A 22,687-nucleotide genomic window follows, 5' to 3' on the forward strand; every position below is an offset into this window, starting at 1 on the left:
AGGCACAAGGAGGCCTGGAACAATGTTGGGAGGTATCCAATGACTTTTGTCACTGTAATCAGAAAATAAATACTGTGATAAAAATGAAGGTCAGATACGGGACTGTTTTTTGAAAAAACAGATGACCAAAAAGTAGCAATATGTAGTTTTTAAGGGCAGTTACATGTCACTGACAAGGAAACATCTAACCCCGTGCAATTGTTTCATACAAGCCACAAAGAGTATTCTAATGATGAAAGGCCAAAAAAATAAGGGAGTCTTGCAATTCATAAAAGAGAACATGTACATGAAAAATTCTGATGATAATTTTATGCAAACCTATTAAAAATTTCTAATGCCGTGTGTGTGTGTGTGTGTGTGTGTGTGTGTCAGAGAGAGAGAGAGAGAGAGAGAGAGAGAGAGAGAGAGAGAGAGAGAGAAATATTATGTTCTTTTGATGGGTTGTATATGACCTTACTGAATTTATTGATTTATGACTGTTTTAAATACAGCGATTTTTTATTGATGAAGAATTATCTGCCAATATTCTAATTTGTACAGAATGCATAAAGAACAGTAGAACTCATCTAGAACTACTATCCTGGACATGAAATGAAACACATAGTTTCATTTGGAAGGAGCAAAAAACAATATTTCATAATTTTATGAGGCCATCTATGATTATAAACTACGGTCGCAGAAGCTGGGCTGGGGCACAGTATCCGAAGCCATTTGCATGTTGGCTATCCAGTAGCTTCCAGGGGCTACAAAAATTTCATTTGCAATATTTCATGTAATTAATAACCAAATTTAACAATTTTATGTTGATTATGACAAGTTATTAAGATGTGTAAGCTTGCATTAAACATTTAACGCAGTAAGACAAATATTACAGGAAAATGTAACTGCCAGTGTGCAAAAGCACTTTATTCATCTAGTATTTGAGAATGAGAACACTTAGCGACCTCTAACTAACTTTACATGTAAGTAATTTCAAAACTTTTTCTCACTGGCATCTCGCACAAAATGACGAAAGGAAAAATGTTTATTGCTTACATTTCTGCTGTTTGTACAGTAAAACAGCAGCACCAGGTACAGCATTTTAATTTATTAGTCCTTACCTAACAACTCTATTAGCAACACACTTTGCTTACAGTGTCCGCATATATCACTGAATGTAGCTCAAAAATTGCGTCATTGTACTGCGCGTGATTCTGGAGATGCTGACATCATAAACATTGAGCTGCTTGAAAAAGTACCTTTCACTTAAAATGGAGTACAAATTTCCCAGAACTTGGCACGTTCCAACAAAGTGATTAAAGGCAACTATTTTACTCAATAACTCAGTGTAAAGAAATCACAAATTTGAAGCTGTTTTTGCGTGGAAGTTTGATTCTTTAAAGAATCAAGGGGGTTATTGGTGGTGACTATTTGTCATGCTGCAAAAGCATTATTAGTGTGTTTACACCATCAAAATGAATGTTAAGTTGTATAGATTTGCCTCACGCTACACGTATTGTTCGAGGAAGTGACACTACAAAAATATGATTTGCAATATTTCACGTAATTATTGACCGTGATGCTACCCTGGGATGGCAGAGGCTGGCTGTTTGAAATTCCCTCTCTCACTAATCAGCTGGATCAGTTTCAAGGATCCATTTGGAAGGGTGCAAAAGCTCCACTTCCAGAAAAACCACTGTGTCTCCAGCACTAATTTAAACTGTTTATGTTGCAGTGGGACAGGCAGCTCAGAGGCTGAGCATCTCACCACACCTGTTGTCACGCATCACAGGCACCGTCTACGTCATCAAGCAGGCTGGGGCGTCCTCATCCGCCAAGCTGAACCTCGGCCTCAATCTCAAGTTCAACAAGAGGAACGAAGAGGTGAGAGACAGTTACAGCTCAAACTCATTTTCGTATCAGTCAAACTCCTCTCCTCCCTTTGTCATTTAGTTGTGGTCACTGCAGCAGTTTTATGTATTACATGAATTGCTGATGCCTATTTTTCTCTTATGTTCATCACTATCATTTCAACTGGATGTGTCTGTGCAAATGATTCATTTGGCTGGTCACAACATTTGCTCCGCACATTTTTATTTTATTTTATACTAACTTTTTGCATGCCCATATGCCTGCAGTCGATGTTGTTGCTGATATTCTGTTTCATTTCTTCACAGTAGTCTCACTTTTTCTTTTTTTTTCTGTCAGATCTGTCCAATAGGCTCCACTTTATTTGAGGCATATTTACAACAGTAACTGATTGTCATATCTAGAAAAATCTGTCACTCACAGCTGCCTGATTCTCCACTAGTTTATAGCATGCCCCTCCAGAGATGACATAAACTATATCTGTGGCTCTCTTCCACGTGCCAGGATCTGTACCCTCAAAACACACTGCCAAAATTATTGGCTCTTTTCAGTATCGTGCTCAGACGTGGTTGACATGTCGAATAACTCACATAAGATACAAATTACCCACACAGTATTTCCCTACAAGTAATTATACAAGTAATGAGCCATGTCGGAAGGGGCAGATTGCTACTCATCTTAAAGATGATGTGTCAACTTGCAGACAGGCCTGAATTGCTGGAGATGGTGGTTGTGTGCGCCTGATGTGTGCTTGCTTGTGTGTGTGAATGGTGTTTGTTTGTTTTACTGATGAAGACTATGGCCGAAAGCTTTATGTAAGTTTCTTTTGATTGTGCTTGTCAGCAACTTCATGTGTCTTCTTTACATTAAGTAGCAATCTGTCTTTTCCTACATTGTTGATGTACCACCTGGAGTTTCCATTATTTGATACAAGTAATGAACCATGTGCAAACAAAATTTGGTTGAAATTGCCCCAGACATTCATGCATTAAGCTTTTAAGTTAGCCCTTTTCACCCACACCTCAGGAAGGTAGTGGTTCTCAGCCATGTTGTACAGCTTCCTGCCACCGACTGAATCTGCTTGGAACAAGAGCCTCTCCAGCTTCTCCAATCTTCCAATAACCTTGCTATAGCTGCTTCACTCATCTAGCTGCTGTCTTCCTACCCTTTTGCCACTTGTCCCCTGTCCTTCCCCTCAGTCTCTTGCCTCCCATATCCATCTTGGGCTTCTTCTGAGGTGCCTTCGACATTGCAGACTATCTTTACATGCCTGTACCATTTTAATTTTTTATCCTCAGTCTTCACTTGTAGGGATTCCTCTTGTGTTATCTCCCTAATACTTTAAATTCTCCAGTTTTCCATTTTTGTTCTAACTGTCTGACATCTGAAGAATGTCATTTACCTTTGTTTTTTCTCGATCCTTCCTGACTCATGTTTGTTCAGTATATAGAATTAGTATACAGTATGTAACAGAGCAAAACAAAACTGAGAAAACTAGTAAACAGGTACAAGAAAAGTTTTTTTTTTTTTTTTTTTTTTTTTTTCAAAGTTTTGTTGTTATTTTTTGCCTGATTTCGGTGTTACTTCTTGATGAATTATTTTTGAAATACGTTCTGTATTTTTGTCATATTTCATTGTTTCTAAGTCATATTGAAAATGAACACACACCTGTCAATTATTTACTGACAGCACACGTCTCATTTATTTCCGTTATTTGCTTTAATATAAAAATATTAAAATCAACCCACTAAGGAAGAAATGACTCTTCATTTCAAACAATCTTGAAAACTCTTCATCCAAACAATGTTGAAAGTTTTTCAAAAGAAAACATTCTGACGATCTGGGGACAATATGCTGTCACATTAATACTAGGTGTTCTATGTATCTTGCTACCTATCCCCCTCCAGACATTTTTTTTTTTTTTTTTTTTTTTTTTTTTTTTTTTTTTTTTTTTTTCCAGGAGGAGGGTGGGGAAAAATGCACATAACAAAATTGCCTTTGACTCTACTATAAAAGCACACAGTGAATGTACCTAAAGGAAAGTAACTTGTCCACTGGCTAGAGCTGACAGTAATCGAATGGAAATGATGAGTTTTTAATCAAGGATCACCTTTGCTGCTGTACACAACACATCACTTAAAAGTACTACAATACTGTACTACATGTCAGACCTTGAAGAAGAGTATGCCTGCCCTCAGTCCAACATCAGGCCACTGTCACCCAAATGCTCCACAAATCTGGATACTGTACATTTCAACTGGCCAGCCAAATGGGAACCCATAATGAAACCCATACAAAACTTTGTCAGTTGCTGATAATGCCCTGTCTCACTCGAGTGCTCAGCATCTAGACGCTCTTCACTGTGATCACTCAACATCTGATGCTATTTGTGCTCCTTAAATACACTACCAGGCCTGTTAACAACACGAATGTACTCTAGTTGACTTTCTGTCACAGATAATTCTAAATCTAATCATTCACATTCCTACCTGTGGTGTGTACATGTATAAAATTACATTGACATTTGACCAAACGCTTCACTTTTTTTGTCATGCAGTGTAATATGTTCTTACTTTTCAGGAAAGCTCCTTTACTCCATTTCATTTCCCTCATACCACTGACAGCTGTCAGCTTGCATTGAACATTCACTTATCTCTGTCATTTTTTCCATTTTCCTGTGTTACACTGCCCAAGTACTTGAAACTTTCCACCTTTTACAGCTGCTCTCCACCCAGTATCCTTTTTTCCTGTTGTGAGTGCCAGCACACACTTCTTTGCTTTAAATTTTAAGATCTACTCACTCACAGTTTTTAACCAAACATTTAATTACTTTTGTACTTCCTCCTCGTCATTCCCTCATATGATTACACACATTCTGCATTCATATCCTGAAACCTGTGTCGCAATATCCACACCAGCCTGTCATAATGGTCTCACTTGAGTGTTTTGTGTGGCAATTTCTCACCTACCCAGATGACACCAGTTTTGTGCATTCAGTTTCTGCCAGCACAGAACTATTACAAAATCTTAAATATCGCTGCGATTCAGCAACTGTATAAATCTGAAGAGGTTGAAAAAATCAGCCAACAAGTTGCAAACCAAAGGTTTATTTAGCCCATAACTTAGGTTTTGATATTTATAAAATACTTATGTTATGCAAATATTTTATTCTTTGGACTCCTGTTATAATTTAATGTATACAAGAGCTTTTACCATTGGAAAATACAGTTACGCATTTATTCTGACATATGCTGAGTGTAATCTGGTTGTTGTCTTAAATCACGGCATGTGATGTTTCTGGTTTTTATGTCAATTTTATATGACAAGAGCCACTCAGCTTCAGCTAGTGTAATTTACCGCTATCCGATGTAACAAGGCCCACTCCTTCTGAAGAAGATATTTTTAGATGTCGAAAGCTAGCTCAAGGGCTAAACAAGCCTGTGGTTTTCCAACCTCTTCACAGAACTATTATTTCATTTTTCCTTCTTGTACCTCCAGTTGCTTTAACCTTTCACGAAATCGTCCCCCCATTATTGCTTCTATTGGTCCTTTCCAGTTACCCTATACACTTGTACACAGTTAATTCCCACCGACTTTCACTAACCCCTCCCATCCTGTGCCTCCCTCTCCCCAGCAAAGGTCCCTACTTGTCCCATTTTGATTAAAGCATTGGAAGATAACTTTTTCCATCGACCTTTCTCTGTGCCTGTCTGCTTATCACTGCCTCTCTGTGCCCCCCCTTCATATTGCTAGGACTTTTTCAGAATTATTTAGCAGTATCATTATTTGGAAACAGTTATGACATAAAATGTTTGAGAATAATTCTGTTTATTAATTTCAAATTTTCTCAACTCCAGGTTCCCGGCTACACACGCAAAGAAGGTACGACCTGGTTGTACAGTCAACGTGCAGTGGATGTTGTGGCAGCATACGTGAGGGAGTTTCCGGATTTGTTTCAGTACCTCACGTCAAATGTTGGCAACGACTGCTTTGTCGCTAGTGATGTCTTCCCTGGGAAAGAGTAAGATAAAATCTGTCGTACTTTCTAGCATTAAGTTTTGGTGTAACAGCTGCCTCTTTTGTTTATACTTGCTAGCATTGAGAGAAGTAGATGTTGTTGTTGTTGTGGTCTTCAGTCCTGAGACTGGTTTGATGCAGCTCTCCATGCTACTCTATCCTGTGCAAGCTTTTTCACCTCCCAGTACCTACTGCAACCTACATCCTTCTGAATCTGCTTAGTGTATTCATCTCTTGGTCTCCCTCTACGATTTTTACCCTCCACGCTGCCCTCCAATACTAAATTGGTGATCCCTTTATGCCTCAGAACATGTCCTACCAACCGGTCCCTTCTTCTGGTCAAGTTGTGCCACAAACTTCTCTTCTCCCCAATCCTATTCAATACTTCCTCATTAGTTATGTGATCTACCCATCTAATCTTCAGCATTCTTCTGTAGCACCACATTTCGAAAGCTTCTATTCTCTTCTTGTCCAAACTATTTATCGTCCATGTTTCACTTCCATACATGGCTACACTCCATACAAATACTTTCAGAAAGGACTTCCTGACACTTAAATCAATACTGGATGTTAACAAATTTCTCTTCTTCAGAAACGCTTTCCTTGCCATTGCCAGCCTACATTTTATATCCTCTCTACTTCGACCATCATCAGTTATTTTGCTCCCCAAATAGCAAAACTCCTTTACTACTTTAAGTGCCTCATTTCCTAATCTAATTCCCTCAGCATCACCCGACTTAATTAGACTACATTCCATTATCCTTGTTTTGCTTTTGTTGATGTTCATCTTATATCCTCCTTTCAAGACACTGTCCATTCCATTCAACTGCTCTTCCAAGTCCTTAACTGTCTCTGACAGAATTACAATGTCATCGGCGAACCTCAAAGTTTTTATTTCTTCTCCATGAATTTTAATACCTACTCCGAATTTTTCTTTTGTTTCCTTTACTGCTTGCTCAATATACAGATTGAACAACATCGGGGAGAGGCTACAACCCTGTCTTACTCCCTTCCCAACCACTGCTTCCCTTTCATGTCCCTCAACTCTTATAACTGCCATCTGGTTTCTGTACAAATTGTAAATAGCCTTTCGCTCCCTGTATTTTACCCCTGCCACCTTTAGAATTTGAAAGAGAGTATTCCAGTCAACATTGTCAAAAGCTTTCTCTAAGTCTACAAATGCTAGAAACGTAGGTTTGCCTTTCCTTAATCTTTCCTCTAAGATAAGTCGTAAGGTCAGTATTGCCTCACGTGTTCCGGTGTTTCTACGGAATCCAAACTGATCTTCCCCGAGGTTGGCTTCTACTAGTTTTTCCATTCGTCTGTAAAGAATTCGTGTTAGTATTTTGCAGCTGTGACTTATTAAGCTGATAGTTCGGTAATTTTCACATCTGTCAACACCTGCTTTCTTTGGGATTGGAATTATTATATTCTTCTTGAAGTCTGAGGGTATTTCACCTGTTTCATACATCTTGCTCACCAGATGGTAGAGTTTTGTCAGGACTGGCTCTCCCACGGCCGTCAGTAGTTCCAATGGAATATTGTCTACTCCGGGGGCCTTGTTTCGACTCAGGTCTTTCAGATGTAGAAGTAGATGTCTCAAAAAATTTAAAGCAAAGAAATAAATGGTCAAGAATATCTCATCTGTTGTATAATAACATAGAAATAATTAAAAACTAAAAGAAATATGTGGTGATGTTTTTTGCATCAGATATTTACAGCTATGATACTGCAAGAGTAATTTGACAGAACACTGAAAGACTTAAGTCAAAGCAAGGACCCTGGAGTAGATTACATTATGTCAGAACTACTTATAGCTTTCAGAGATTCAGCTATGAGAAATGTGTTCCATCTGGTCTGCAAGATGTATGAGACAGGTGAAGTACATTCAGACTTCCAGGAGAATATAATAATTCCAATTCAAAAAGCAGACAGGGTTGTAACCTATCTCCGATGTTATTCAATCTGTAAATTGAGCAAGCAGTAGAGGAAACCAGAGAAAAATTTGAGGTAGGAATTAAAGTCCAGGGAGGAGAAACAAAAACTTTGAGGTTTGCTTATGACATTGTAATTTTCTAAGAGACAGCAAAGGACCTGGAAGAGCAATTGAACGGAATGGATAGTTTCTTGAAAGGAGGATAAAAGATGAACATAAACAAAAGCAAAACGAGGATAATGATATCTAGTCGAATTAAATAAGGTGATGCTGAGGTAATTAGATTGGGAAATGAGACAATAAAAAGAATAGGTGAGTTCCGCTATTTGAGCCGCAGAATAACTGCTGATGGCTGAATTAGAGGGGATGTAAAACGTAGATTGGAAATGGCAAGAAAAGCATTCCTGAAGAAGAGAAATGTGTTAAGATCAAATATGGATTTAAGTGTTAGGCAGTCTTTTCTGAAGGTATTTGTCTGTAGTGTAGTTCTTTATGTATCCAAAACACAGATGATAAGTAGTTCAGACAAGAAGAAAAACACAAGCTTTTGAAAGGTCACATAATTAAGGTGGTTGTTGTAATCTTCAGTCCAGAGACTGGTTTGATGCAAATCTCCATGCTACTCTATTCTGTGCAAGCTTCTTCATTTCCAAGTAACTGCTGCAATTTACATCCTTTTAAATCTGCTTGGTGTATTCATCTCTTGGTCTCCTCTTACAATTTTTACCCTCCGTGCTTCCCTGCAATACGAAATTGGTGATCCCTTGATGCCTCAGAACATGTCCTACCAACTGATCCCTTCTTATAGTCAATTTGTGCCACAAATTCCTCTTCTCCCCAATTCTATTCAGTACCTCCTTGCTAGTTATGTGATGTACCCATCTAATCTTCAGCATTCTTCTGTAGCACCACATTTTGAAAGCTTCTATTCTCTTCTTGTCTAAATCATCCATGTTTCACTTCCATACATGGCTACACTCCATACAAATACTTTCAGAAAAGACTTCCTGACACTTAAATTTATACTGGATGTTAACAAATTCCTCTCCTTCAGAAACGGTTTTCTTGCCATTGCCAGTCTACATTTTATATCCTCTTTACTTCGACCGTCATCAGTTATTTTGCTTCCCAAATAGCAAAACTCATTTTCTACTTTAATTGTGCCATCGTGGTTATCATTATATGTGCCATGGCTAGTTTAAAGGGTGGCTGGACATCCTTTCTGGTGCCACCCCATGAACCCCCCCCCCCCCCCCCCCTTTTCCCCTGTGGGACGGAATATGTGTATCCCAACTGTCTGTGTATAGTGCTATTTGTGTGTGTGTGTGTGTGTGTGTGTGTGTCAGCAAAAGTTTTGTTTGCAAAATGTGTAACTGAGGCAGTACTTGAGTACCAGCCCAGTATTCAACTAGTTGGATGTGGAAAAAACCGCCTAAAAACCACATACAGGCTGGCCAACTTACCAACCCTCATCTTTAATCTGCCGAGCAGATTCAGTCTGGGACCACTGCACTTCCCCATCCTGCCCTTCCTGGAAGTGGCACTTGAACATGCACAGCTATTCAGGCAGCTTCTAAAGCAACTACAAAGTAAAGTGAGTGGAAGAACACAGTAATGCCAAATGGGGATTTGTGTTATTAAAGCAGCATGTAGGTGTTGGCACTTAAATTGTTCTAACTATATGAAGTTGCAGAATGATATTTGGTTTTAAAATTAATACAAATTTTGCCCGAACAGCTGTTTCCAACACTCGTGCAAATCCACAGAGTGAGAGGTGCCTTCTAGTATTGATTTGCTTGAACTTGAACTGTTTGTGACAGGGTGGTATTTTTTTCCACCACCTACATTTTATCTCCTTATTTGGCTCTCAAATCATTTGTTAATGCGTATTATTTTCATCTTCAATTTATACATAAATTACGGCTTAATACCACAACGTTTTATTATCGTAACATATTTCCCTTTACCTATTTCTATATTACCTAGGTTTCATTATATATAAAAACAAAGATGAGGTGACTTACCGAACAAAAGCGCTGGCAGGTCGATAGACACACAAACAAACACAAACATACACACAAAATTCAAGCTTTCGCAACAAACTGTTGCCTCATCAGGAAAGAGGGAAGGAGAGGGGAAGACGAAAGGAAGTGGGTTTTAAGGGAGAGGGTAAGGAGTCATTCCAATCCCGGGAGCGGAAAGACTTACCTTAGGGGGAAAAAAGGACAGGTATACACTCGCACACACGCACATATCCATCCACACATACAGACACAAGCAGACATATTTAAAGACAAAGAGTTTGGGCAGAGATGTCAGTCGAGGCAGAAGTGTAGAGGCAAAGAAGTTGTTGAAACACAGGTGAGGTATGAGTGGCGGCAACTTGAAATTAGCGGAGATTGAGGCCTGGCGGATGACGAGAAGAGAGGATATACTGAAGGGCAAGTTCCCATCTCTGGAGTTCGGATAGGTTGGTGTTGGTGGGAAGTATCCAGATAACCCAGACGGTGTAACACTGTGCCAAGATGTGCTGGCTGTGCACCAAGGCATGTTTAGCCACAGGGTGATCCTCATTACCAACAAACACTGTCTGCCTGTGTCCATTCATGCGAATGGACAGTTTGTTGCTGGTCATTCCCACATAGAATGCATCACAGTGTAGGCAGGTCAGTTGGTAAATCACGTGGGTGCTTTCACACGTGGCTCTGCCTCTGATCGTGTACACCTTCCGGGTTACAGGACTGGAGTAGGTGGTGGTGGGAGGGTGCATGGGACAGGTTTTACACCGGGGGCGGTTACAAGGATAGGAGCCAGAGGGTAGGGAAGGTGGTTTGGGGATTTCATAGGGATGAACTAACAGGTTACGAAGGTTAGGTGGACGGCGGAAAGACACTCTTGGTGGAGTGGGGAGGATTTCATGAAGGATGGATCTCATTTCGGGGCAGGATTTGAGGAAGTCGTATCCCTGCTGGAGAGCCACATTCAGAGTCTGGTCCAGTCCCGGAAAGTATCCTGTCACAAGTGGGGCACTTTTGTGGTTCTTCTGTGGGGGATTCTGGGTTTGAGGGGACGAGGAAGTGGCTCTGGTTATTTGCTTCTGTACCAGGTCGGGAGGGTAGTTGCGGGATGCGAAAGCTGTTTTCAGGTTGTTGGTGTAATGATTCAGGGATTCCGGACTGGAGCAGATTCGTTTGCCACGAAGACCTAGGCTGTAGGGAAGGGACCGTTTGATGTGGAATGGGTGGCAGCTGTCATAATGGAGGTACTGTTGCTTGTTGGTGGGTTTGATGTGGACGGACGTGTGAAGCTGGCCATTGGACAGGTGGAGGCCAACGTCAAGGAAAGTGGCATGGGATTTGGAGTAGGACCAGGTGAAACTGATGGAACCAAAGGAGTTGAGGTTGGAGAGGAAATTCTGGAGTTCTTCTTCACTGTGAGTCCAGATCATGAAGATGTCATCAATAAATCTGTACCAAACTTTGGGTTGGCAGACTTGGGTAACCAAGAAGACTTCCTCTAAGCGACCCATGAATAGGTTGGCGTACGAGGGGGCCATCCTGGTGCCCATGGCTGTTCCCTTTAATTGTTGGTATGTCTGGCCCTCAAAAGTGAAGAAGTTGTGGGTCAGGATGAAGCTGGCTAAGGTGATGAGGAAAGAGGTTTTAGGTAGGGTGGCAGGTGAACGGCGTGAAAGGAAATGCTCCATCGCAGCGAGGCCCTGGACGTGCGGAATATTTGTGTATAAGGACGTGGCATCAATGGTTACAAGGATGGTTTCCGGGGGTAACAGATTGGGTAAGGATTCCAGGCGTTCAAGGAAGTGGTTGGTGTCCTTGATGAAGGATGGGAGACTGCATGTAATGGGTTGAAGGTGTTGATCTACGTAGGCAGAGATACGTTCTGTGGGGGCTTGGTAACCAGCTACAATGGGGCGGCCGGGATGATTGGGTTTGTGGATTTTAGGAAGAAGGTAGAAGGTAGGGGTGCGGGGTGTCGGTGGGGTCAGGAGGTTGATGGAGTCAGGTGAAAGGTTTTGCAGGGGGCCTAAGGTTCTGAGGATTCCTTGAAGCTCCGCCTGGACATCGGGAATGGGGTTACCTTGGCAAACTTTGTATGTGGTGTTGTCTGAAAGCTGACGCAGTCCCTCAGCCACATACTCCCGACGATCAAGTACCACGGTCGTGGAACCCTTGTCCGCCGGAAGAATGACGATGGATCGGTCAGCCTTCAGATCACGGATAGCCTGGGCTTCAGCAGTGGTGATGTTGGGTGTAGGATTAAGGTTTTTTAAGAAGGATTGAGATGCAAGGCTGGAAGTCAGAAATTCCTGGAAGGTTTGGAGAGGGTGATTTTGAGGAAGTGGAGGTGGGTCCCGCTGTGACGGAGGACGGAACTGTTCCAGGCAGGGTTCAATTTGGATGGTGTCTTGAGGAGTCGGATCATTAGGAGTAGGATTAGGATCATTTTTCTTCGTGGCAAAGTGATACTTCCAGCAGAGAGTACGAGTGTAGGACAGTAAATCTTTGACGAGGGCTGTTTGGTTGAATCTGGGAGTGGGGCTGAAGGTGAGGCCTTTGGATAGGACAGAGGTTTCGGATTGGGAGAGAGGTTTGGAGGAAAGGTTAACTACTGAATTAGGGTGTTGTGGTTCCAGATTGTGTTGATCGGAATTTTGAGGTTTTGGAGGGAGTGGAGCTGGAAGTGGGAGATTGAGTAGATGGGATAGACTGGGTTTGTGTGCAATGAGAGGAGGTTGAGGTTTGCTGGAAAGATTGTGAAGGGTGAGTGAGTTGCCTTTCCGGAGGTGGGAAACCAGGAGATTGGATAGTTTTTTGAGGTGGAGGGTGGCATGCTGTTCTAATTTACGGTTGGCCTGTAGGAGGATGCTCTGAACAGCCGGTGTGGATGTGGGAGAGGAAAGATTAAGGACTTTTATTAAGGATAGGAGTTGACGGGTGTGTTCATTGGCTGAGTTGATGTGTAGGTGAAGGATTAGGTGGGTGAGGGCAATGGATTGTTCAGTTTGGAACTGGTATAGGGACTGATGGAAGGAAGGGTTGCAGCCAGAGATGGGAACTTTGAGTGTGAGGCCTTTGGGGGTAATGCCAAATGTCAGACAAGCCTGAGAAAATAAAATATGCGAGCGTAATCTGACTAGGGCGAAGGCATGTTTGCGGAGGGAATGTAAATAAAACTTAATGGGGTCATTGTGGGGGTGTTGTGAGGGTGACATGGTATTAGAAGGTGGAAAGTGTAACATGAGGTGAAATTTCACCTCATGTTACACTTTCCACCTTCTAATACCATGTCACCCTCACAACACCCCCACAATGACCCCATTAAGTTTTATTTACATTCCCTCCGCAAACATGCCTTCGCCCTAGTCAGATTACGCTCGCATATTTTATTTTCTCAGGCTTGTCTGACATTTGGCATTACCCCCAAAGGCCTCACACTCAAAGTTCCCATCTCTGGCTGCAACCCTTCCTTCCATCAGTCCCTATACCAGTTCCAAACTGAACAATCCATTGCCCTCACCCACCTAATCCTTCACCTACACATCAACTCAGCCAATGAACACACCCGTCAACTCCTATCCTTAATAAAAGTCCTTAATCTTTCCTCTCCCACATCCACACCGGCTGTTCAGAGCATCCTCCTACAGGCCAACCGTAAATTAGAACAGCATGCCACCCTCCACCTCAAAAAACTATCCAATCTCCTGGTTTCCCACCTCCGGAAAGGCAACTCACTCACCCTTCACAATCTTTCCAGCAAACCTCAACCTCCTCTCATTGCACACAAACCCAGTCTATCCCATCTACTCAATCTCCCACTTCCAGCTCCACTCCCTCCAAAACCTCAAAATTCCGATCAACACAATCTGGAACCACAACACCCTAATTCAGTAGTTAACCTTTCCTCCGAACCTCTCTCCCAATCCGAAACCTCTGTCCTATCCAAAGGCCTCACCTTCAGCCCCACTCCCAGATTCAACCAAACAGCCCTCGTCAAAGATTTACTGTCCTACACTCGTACTCTCTGCTGGAAGTATCACTTTGCCACGAAGAAAAATGATCCTAATCCTACTCCTAATGATCCGACTCCTCAAGACACCATCCAAATTGAACCCTGCCTGGAACAGTTCCGTCCTCCGTCACAGCGGGACCCACCTCCTCTTCCTCAAAATCACCCTCTCCAAACCTTCCAGGAATTTCTGACTTCCAGCCTTGCATCTCAATCCTTCTTAAAAAACCTTAATCCTACACCCAACATCACCACTGCTGAAGCCCAGGCTATCCGTGATCTGAAGGCTGACCGATCCATCGTCATTCTTCCGGCGGACAAGGGTTCCACGACCGTGGTACTTGATCGTCGGGAGTATGTGGCTGAGGGACTGCGTCAGCTTTCAGACAACACCACATACAAAGTTTGCCAAGGTAACCCCATTCCTGATGTCCAGGCGGAGCTTCAAGGAATCCTCAGAACCTTAGGCCCCCTGCAAAACCTTTCACCTGACTCCATCAACCTCCGGACCCCACCGACACCCCGCACCCTACCTTCTACCTTCTTCCTAAAATCCACAAACCCAATCATCCCGGCCGCCGCATTGTAGCTGGTTACCAAGCCCCCACAGAACGTATCTCTGCCTACGTAGATCAACACCTTCAACCCATTACATGCAGTCTCCCATCCTTCATCAAGGACACCAACCACTTCCTTGAACGCCTGGAATCCTTACCCAATCTGTTACCCCCGGAAACCATCCTTGTAACCATTGATGCCACGTCCTTATACACAAATATTCCGCACGTCCAGGGCCTCGCTGCGATGGAGCATTTCCTTTCACGCCGTTCACCTGCCACCCTACCTAAAACCTCTTTCCTCATCACCTTAGCCAGCTTCATCCTGACCCACAACTTCTTCACTTTTGAGGGCCAGACATACCAACAATTAAAGGGAACAGCCATGGGCACCAGGATGGCCCCCTCGTACGCCAACCTATTCATGGGTCGCTTAGAGGAAGCCTTCTTGGTTACCCAAGTCTGCCAACCCAAAGTTTGGTACAGATTTATTGATGACATCTTCATGATCTGGACTCACAGTGAAGAAGAACTCCAGAATTTCCTCTCCAACCTCAACTCCTTTGGTTCCATCAGTTTCACCTGGTCCTACTCCAAATCCCATGCCACTTTCCTTGACGTTGACCTCCACCTGTCAAATGGCCAACTTCACACATCCGTCCACATCAAACCCACCAACAAGCAACAGTACCTCCATTATGACAGCTGCCACCCATTCCACATCAAACGGTCCCTTCCCTACAGCCTAGGTCTTCGTGGCAAACAAATCTGCTCCAGTCCGGAATCCCTGAATCATTACACCAACAACCTGAAAACAGCTTTCGCATCCCGCAACTACCCTCCCGACCTGGTACAGAAGCAAATAACCAGAGCCACTTCCTCGTCCCCTCAAACCCAGAATCCCCCCACAGAAGAACCACAAAAGTGCCCCACTTGTGACAGGATACTTTCCGGGACTGGACCAGACTCTGAATGTGGCTCTCCAGCAGGGATACGACTTCCTCAAATCCTGCCCTGAAATGAGATCCATCCTTCATGAAATCCTCCCCACTCCACCAAGAGTGTCTTTCCGCCGTCCACCTAACCTTCGTAACCTGTTAGTTCATCCCTATGAAATCCCCAAACCACCTTCCCTACCCTCTGGCTCCTATCCTTGTAACCGCCCCCGGTGTAAAACCTGTCCCATGCACCCTCCCACCACCACCTACTCCAGTCCTGTAACCCGGAAGGTGTACACGATCAGAGGCAGAGCCACGTGTGAAAGCACCCACGTGATTTACCAACTGACCTGCCTACACTGTGATGCATTCTATGTGGGAATGACCAGCAACAAACTGTCCATTCGCATGAATGGACACAGGCAGACAGTGTTTGTTGGTAATGAGGATCACCCTGTGGCTAAACATGCCTTGGTGCACAGCCAGCACATCTTGGCACAGTGTTACACCGTCCGGGTTATCTGGATACTTCCCACCAACACCAGCCTATCCGAACTCCGGAGATGGGAACTTGCCCTTCAGTATATCCTCTCTTCTCGTCATCCGCCAGGCCTCAATCTCCGCTAATTTCAAGTTGCCGCCACTCATACCTCACCTGTGTTTCAACAACTTCTTTGCCTCTACACTTCTGCCTCGACTGACATCTCTGCCCAAACTCTTTGTCTTTAAATATGTCTGCTTGTGTCTGTATGTGTGGATGGATATGTGCGTGTGTGCGAGTGTATACCTGTCCTTTTTTCCCCCTAAGGTAAGTCTTTCCGCTCCCGGGATTGGAATGACTCCTTACCCTCTCCCTTAAAACCCACTTCCTTTCGTCTTCCCCTCTCCTTCCCTCTTTCCTGATGAGGCAACAGTTTGTTGCGAAAGCTTGAATTTTGTGTGTATGTTTGTGTTTGTTTGTGTGTCTATCGACCTGCCAGCGCTTTTGTTCGGTAAGTCACCTCATCTTTGTTTTTATATATAATTTTTCCCACGTGGAATGTTTCCTTCCATTATATTGTTACCTAGGTTTCATTCATACAAACTAATTAACAAAAGAAAAATCCATTGACAACACTTTCTAAGGAAGTAGTTGACATTGACTAACACTCACAGGAATACTGGAATATAACGGGCAGATAAGTTACATCTTGATATTGTACGAAGCTGCCTTCCTGAACTTTCATCAAAGAACAAGAATAAGTGAGTCAGCTCTGAAATATGCCTCTTGTTAGCAGATTTTTAGCCTCATGGAGTATAAAAAGACAAATCCACATCAGTAAACCAAAGTAAGATATGCTTAATGTTTTCGTACATGCAGCACTAGCCCAGGAAATGTTTGCCCAGTTCCATCATATTCCAGGGGGAGAGGTAGAAATGTGTTAGTTTGATGTATATGCATGTTGGCATCAAGTCAGTCTACTAAAGAAACAAGAAAATTAAATATTGCTAGGCTTCATGAAGGATGCACTGACAAGCTGCACATTCATGGAGTCTGTGAAGTTAGCTGTGAGTGCAGAATAGTACATACTGGTGAGGCAGGAAGTCATGTTAACACATACCCAATGCTATACGGTCAGCATTTAGGGTTCCAACAACACAAGAAGTCAGTCGTGACAGAACACGGCACTGATTCAAGCAAAACTACTCAGATCCAGGAAGCTTGCATAGTAAGCGGGCAGCCACTTATTTGCTAGAGAAAGATAAATAGTGGAAATTTAAAATTTGATGCATCCTGCCAACAAGAACTGCAATGATAGATATAAGTTGCCATCATTTCTGCAGCCTGTAGTAGTCAGCCTATGGATTGATGGCACTCAGACACTGCCCTGTCTAGTGCTGCAGTAACCATAGCATCCAAAAACACACGACCCACTGAGAATAAAATACTAAATTGAGAAAGTTTTTGAACCAGAAAAAATAATAAAACTACAACAACATACACAGAAGAAAAGAATAGACAACATCAGGGGGAGATGAACTACTGTATAAATAGGAGACTCCAAAGAATTAAGAGTAACTGAAGTTATTACATTACATCTATTGGTCATCGTGGATGTATGTGTATATACACTCCTGGAAATGGAAAAAAGAACACATTGACACCGGTGCGTCAGACCCACCATACTTGCTCCGGACACTGCGAGAGGGCTGTACAAGCAATGATCACACGCACGGCACAGCGGACACACCAGGAACCGCGGTGTTGGCCGTCGAATGGCGCTAGCTGCGCAGCATTTGTGCACCGCCGCCGTCAGTGTCAGCCAGTTTGCCGTGGCATACGGAGCTCCATCGCAGTCTTTAACACTGGTAGCATGCCGCGACAGCGTGGACGTGAACCGTATGTGCAGTTGACGGACTTTGAGCGAGGGCGTATAGTGGGCATGCAGGAGGCCAGGTGGACGTACCGCCGAATTGCTCACCACGTGGGGCGTGAGGTCTCCACAGTACATCGATGTTGTCGCCAGTGGTCGGCGGAAGGTGCACGTGCCCGTCGACCTGGGACCGGACCGCAGCGACGCACGGATGCACGCCAAGACCGTAGGATCCTACGCAGTGCCGTAGGGGACCGCACCGCCACTTCCCAGCAAATTAGGGACACTGTTGCTCCTGGGGTATCGGCGAGGACCATTCGCAACCGTCTCCATGAAGCTGGGCTACGGTCCCGCACACCGTTAGGCCGTCTTCTGCTCACGCCCCAACATCGTACAGCCCGCCTCCAGTGGTGTCGCGACAGACGTGAATGGAGGGACGAATGGAGACGTGTCATCTTCAGCTATGAGAGTCGCTTCTGCCTTGGTGCCAATGATGGTCGTATGCGTGTTTGGCGCCGTGCAGGTGAGCGCCACAATCAGGACTGCATACGACCGAGGCACACAGGGCCAACACCCGGCATCATGGTGTGGGGAGCGATCTCCTACACTGGCCGTACACCACTGGTGATCGTCGAGGGGACACTGAATATTGCACGGTACATCCAAACCGTCATCGAACCCATCGTTCTACCATTCCTAGACCGGCAAGGGAACTTGCTGTTCCAACAGGACAATGCACGTCCGCATGTATCCCGTGCCACCCAACGTGCTCTAGAAGGTGTAAGTCAACTACCCTGGCCAGCAAGATCTCCGGATATGTCCCCCATTGAGCATGTTTGGGACTGGATGAAGCGTCGTCTCACGCGGTCTGCACGTCCAGCACGAACGCTGGTCCAACTGAGGCGCCAGGTGGAAATGGCATGGCAAGCCGTTCCACAGGACTACATCCAGCATCTCTACGATCGTCTCCATGGGAGAATAGCAGCCTGCATTGCTGCGAAAGGTGGATATACACTGTACTAGTGCCGACATTGTGCATGCTCTGTTGCCTGTGTCTATGTGCCTGTGGTTCTGTCAGTGTGATCATGTGATGTATCTGACCCCAGGAATGTGTCAATAAAGTTTACACTTCCTGGGACAATGAATTCACGGTGTTCTTATTTCAATTTCCAGGAGTGTAGTTCGGTAGTAGTCCTGGCAAACTAACACTGTGAGCGGGATTAAATTAGACTATGTACAATATGAATACAGCAGTGGTCCAATCATAATTATAGCACCCTGAAGAAGGTGCTAGCAACAATGGCCGAAGCCCTGGTCTGAAAGGCAACACTACAAAGCTGTCACATATCTGGAAACATTTTAGTGGAGATAACAGTGGCTACAGAAGCCGACACTTGCTGTGCTGCCAGACAGTGGCGTGTGTCATCTGCAATTCGTGTCTGTCTTATCTTTAGTCATGTGGCAATCTCTTCTGCGCCTTCAGTGGGATACTGCATATACCTTTAAATGGTTCCATTGGAAGTACTGACATTCTTCCTGAAGATAAACTAAAGCAAACTGTTCTTTTTGATAATTTTATAGTTTTCTCTGGGGAATTTTCACTTTCCAACAGTATCCTTTCGAACAGTCTGTGCATAACCTACAAACTGTTCGAAAGGATACTGTTGGAAAGACTTAAACCAGTACTGGAGGAACAACTACCAGTGGAGCAAGCAGGTTTTAGACAAGGAAGAAGTTGCTGCGACCAGGTGCTGGCACTTACCACACACATTGAACGAGGCTTTCAGGAAAAGAAGAAAACAGGGATACTCCTCATTGACCTGACATTAGCGTACGACACTGTATGGCTAAATGCTCTTATGTTAAAACTGGCAAAGATAGTCAAATGCAAAACGTCGTTGAAGCTCATGAACAACATGCTGAGCAAAAGGAAGTTCAGGGTCAAATTAAATGGTGAAACCAGCAAGTGCCATACCCTAAAAAATGGTCTTCTGCAAGGATCAGTCTTAGCTCCCTGGCTCTTCAACATCTATATAGCAGCTTTGCCTGATCTGCACTCACGTAAATTTGCCTACGCAGATGATTTAGTTATTACAGCACAAAGTATCTCGTTTGAAAACCTGGAATCAACACTAAATGAAGATCTAGCTACACTGAAAAAATACTATGATACATGGCATCTAAAAATCAATGTGAAAAAAACAGTAAGCACAGTCATGCGTCTAAACAACAAGGAGGGGAACTGCGCCTGGTTATAAATGGTAAAGCCACAAGAATTTCCCAAAATATCTCGGTATTAAGCTAGATCGCAGCATGACTTTCAGACAACACCTAACTGATACTGCCCAAAAGCTAAAGATGAGAAATAACCTGCTCAATAGACTGGCAGGCACCACTTTGGGTTGTGATGCTGCCACTCTACGAACTGCTGCACTGGCGCTGGTGTATAGCGCTGCAGAATACTGTGCCCCAGTCTGGAGTAGAAGCCTGCATGACATAAAAATGGATGTACAACTAAATGCCGCCACTCTGAGAACCGTCACCGGTACTCTCATGCCAACCCCCGTTGAGTGGACCAAGCGAGGTGGCGCAGTGGTTAGACACTGGACTCGCATTTGGGAGGACGACGGTTCAATCCCGCATCCGGCCATCCTGATTTAGGTTTTCCGTGATTTCCCTAAATCATTCCAGGCAAATGCCGGGATGGTTCCTCTGAAAGGGCACGGCCGACTTCCTTCCCTAATCCGATGAGACCGATGACCACGCTGTCTGGTCTCCTTCCCCAAACAACCAACCAACCCCGTTGAGTGGCTTCTGGTGCTGGCAAACATTGCTCTGCTTTCATACGTAGAGAGAAAGCAACCCGGGACATAGTAGAAAAAATTGAAGCAAACCCAAGGCTACCTATACATGCCGACATGGGAGGACCCATGAGACTCAAGACCAGGAAACGTATCGCCTGGAGCAGAACATTGGGCACAGAGGGTCTCAATGCTGAATGGAAGAATGCATGGCAGAGTCTGAGAAGAGACATCGTGGGAAACCATCACCTAATCCACGACCCAACCAAAAGGGTTGAAGGCTTCAATCTCAACAGGAAACACTGGTTGGCCCTAAACAGGTTTCGCACGGGAGTTGGACGATGCAGACAGCAAACAACCAAATGGGGCTGTACAGACAATTCGTGTTGTGACTTTGGCGAGGTACAAACAATGGACCATCTTCTGGTTTGTAACATTCATGGTTTCAGAGATGGCTCTCTGATGTCACTCCACAAGTTAACGGACAATGCCAGGAAATGACTCCATAATTTTAATGTCACTGTGTAATTAATTGTCTTCAATTTATATTATTTTTGTTCCATTTAATGTAATAATGTAGTTTGCTTGACATAATTGTAATGTAATAACCGATATAATTTGTTTCCACATTGTAAGTTCCAAACGTTTATTGTGATTTATATTAATCGTATCTGTTCTTTGTAAAATGTATCTGGCAGATCGAGCGAGAAATAATAATAACTTTGGGACAGTGTCATTCCTCAGAGCTCCTTTCTTCCACCAGTCCCTGCAATACATCCTACGTTCCCTTAACCCTCCTGGCCGCAACCTTTGTTACTCACCGTCCTCACTCATCCAGCCCCTCCCCTGTTCCCATTCCAGCACTACACATCCGTCATTTCACCACCACACCCAGTCTTTTTATTTATCTTCTTTTCCACTACTCCCCTCTCCCCACCTCTCCGATGCCCTCAGTCTAACTTGCAGCACTTTGCAGTCCGCCACCCCCACCATACTATCCCTCCCCCTCCCTACTCCAACCTCCTCCTTACCCCCACCCAGTTGCCACTCCCATCATGCACTGGTGCTGCTGCTCACAGTGTGGTTTCAGTTGCCTGAGACTGCAGTCGTGTGTGTGTGTGTGTGTGTGTGTGTGTGTGTGTGTGTGTGTGTGTGTGTGTGTGTGTTCCATTGTTTGATTTGGTCCATGGGGAAGGTTTTCCCTAATGTGTATTTTGTGCAAGCTTTCTAAATCCTTTGATGGAATTTACTACAAAATATATCCTCCTCCTTTTGGGGTTCCTCTGTGAAGATTCCTTCTTTGAAAGTGTTTACAAAATTCAGTCCATATTATTTAGTGTGTAATGTTTTTTTTTGCAACATTGTGCTTTACTATGTCGAATTCCTGACAATTACACTCCCAAATTGACACTCAAAGCAAGCAAGGCTCAAAACTCATGTCCTATTTGCATTCTCTCTACTAGCTGGAACTATGTTTCACAAATAAATACGTGGATCCGCAACCAGCACTGTTCGTCTGTTGAACGGAGGCCCTGTGGATCACAGTATTTGGAACCGGAAGTCGGTGAAATGCTCATGGAGATCGTGGATGCCCACCAGGCAAAGAAGTTAGCAAACAAGAATGTTGGCATGCATGTGAAACCGAGGCTTCTGTACAGGGTAAGTCAGGTCAGATAACAGGTGTACACTCAAATGTTCATTTGAGGCAGATCCTCAGTTGTAGTGGAAATACTGCTTATACTTCTTATACTTATAGGAAACATATGGTTTTCAAATTGTAATATGTTAATTGTTAAGGAAAAACAGCATTTGTATAAAATCAAAGCTAAACAACTGCTGTTTCATTTGCACGATCACTTATAAAAAATTTTGTCATCCAAGAGGCAGGTGTCCTCTTGAACACAGCTTTTAAGTCTCTGCTGGAAGTTACTCACAGCTTGGTGCAATGAGCATTGGTCAGTCAAGCCCATCTCTTCTTTAGTGGCAGCTTTCAACTCATTAAACTTTGGGGCTTGTAACATAGACAAGCTCTTCTCAAATATTCCCACAAAAAAAGTCACAAGCAGACAAGAATGGTGATCTTGGTCGCTGCAGCATGTCACCGAAATGAGAAATGAGGCATCCAGGGGAAATGTTACTCACAATTGCCATGGATGCATTTGCAGTGTGCAGTGTTGCATAATAATATTGTTGCAAATGAACACTATGC

At 43.7% G+C, this 22,687-nt stretch overlaps 1 protein-coding gene across 1 annotated transcript in view; it reads left to right on the forward strand.

Moving 5' to 3' along the window:
• The window catches only part of LOC126428117 (5'-3' exoribonuclease 1), a 204,932-nt gene that overhangs the window by 110,877 nt on the left and 71,368 nt on the right, over nucleotides 1–22,687 (forward strand). The window contains exons 20-22 of the mRNA XM_050090024.1: nucleotides 1,715–1,863; nucleotides 5,706–5,869; nucleotides 21,942–22,137. Of these exons, the coding sequence (XP_049945981.1) occupies nucleotides 1,715–1,863; nucleotides 5,706–5,869; nucleotides 21,942–22,137 (509 nt within the window). The remainder of the gene's footprint in view (nucleotides 1–1,714; nucleotides 1,864–5,705; nucleotides 5,870–21,941; nucleotides 22,138–22,687) is intronic.

Source organism: Schistocerca serialis, chromosome 12 (assembly GCF_023864345.2).
Source record: "Schistocerca serialis cubense isolate TAMUIC-IGC-003099 chromosome 12, iqSchSeri2.2, whole genome shotgun sequence".
Lineage (NCBI taxonomy): Eukaryota > Metazoa > Arthropoda > Insecta > Orthoptera > Acrididae > Schistocerca > Schistocerca serialis.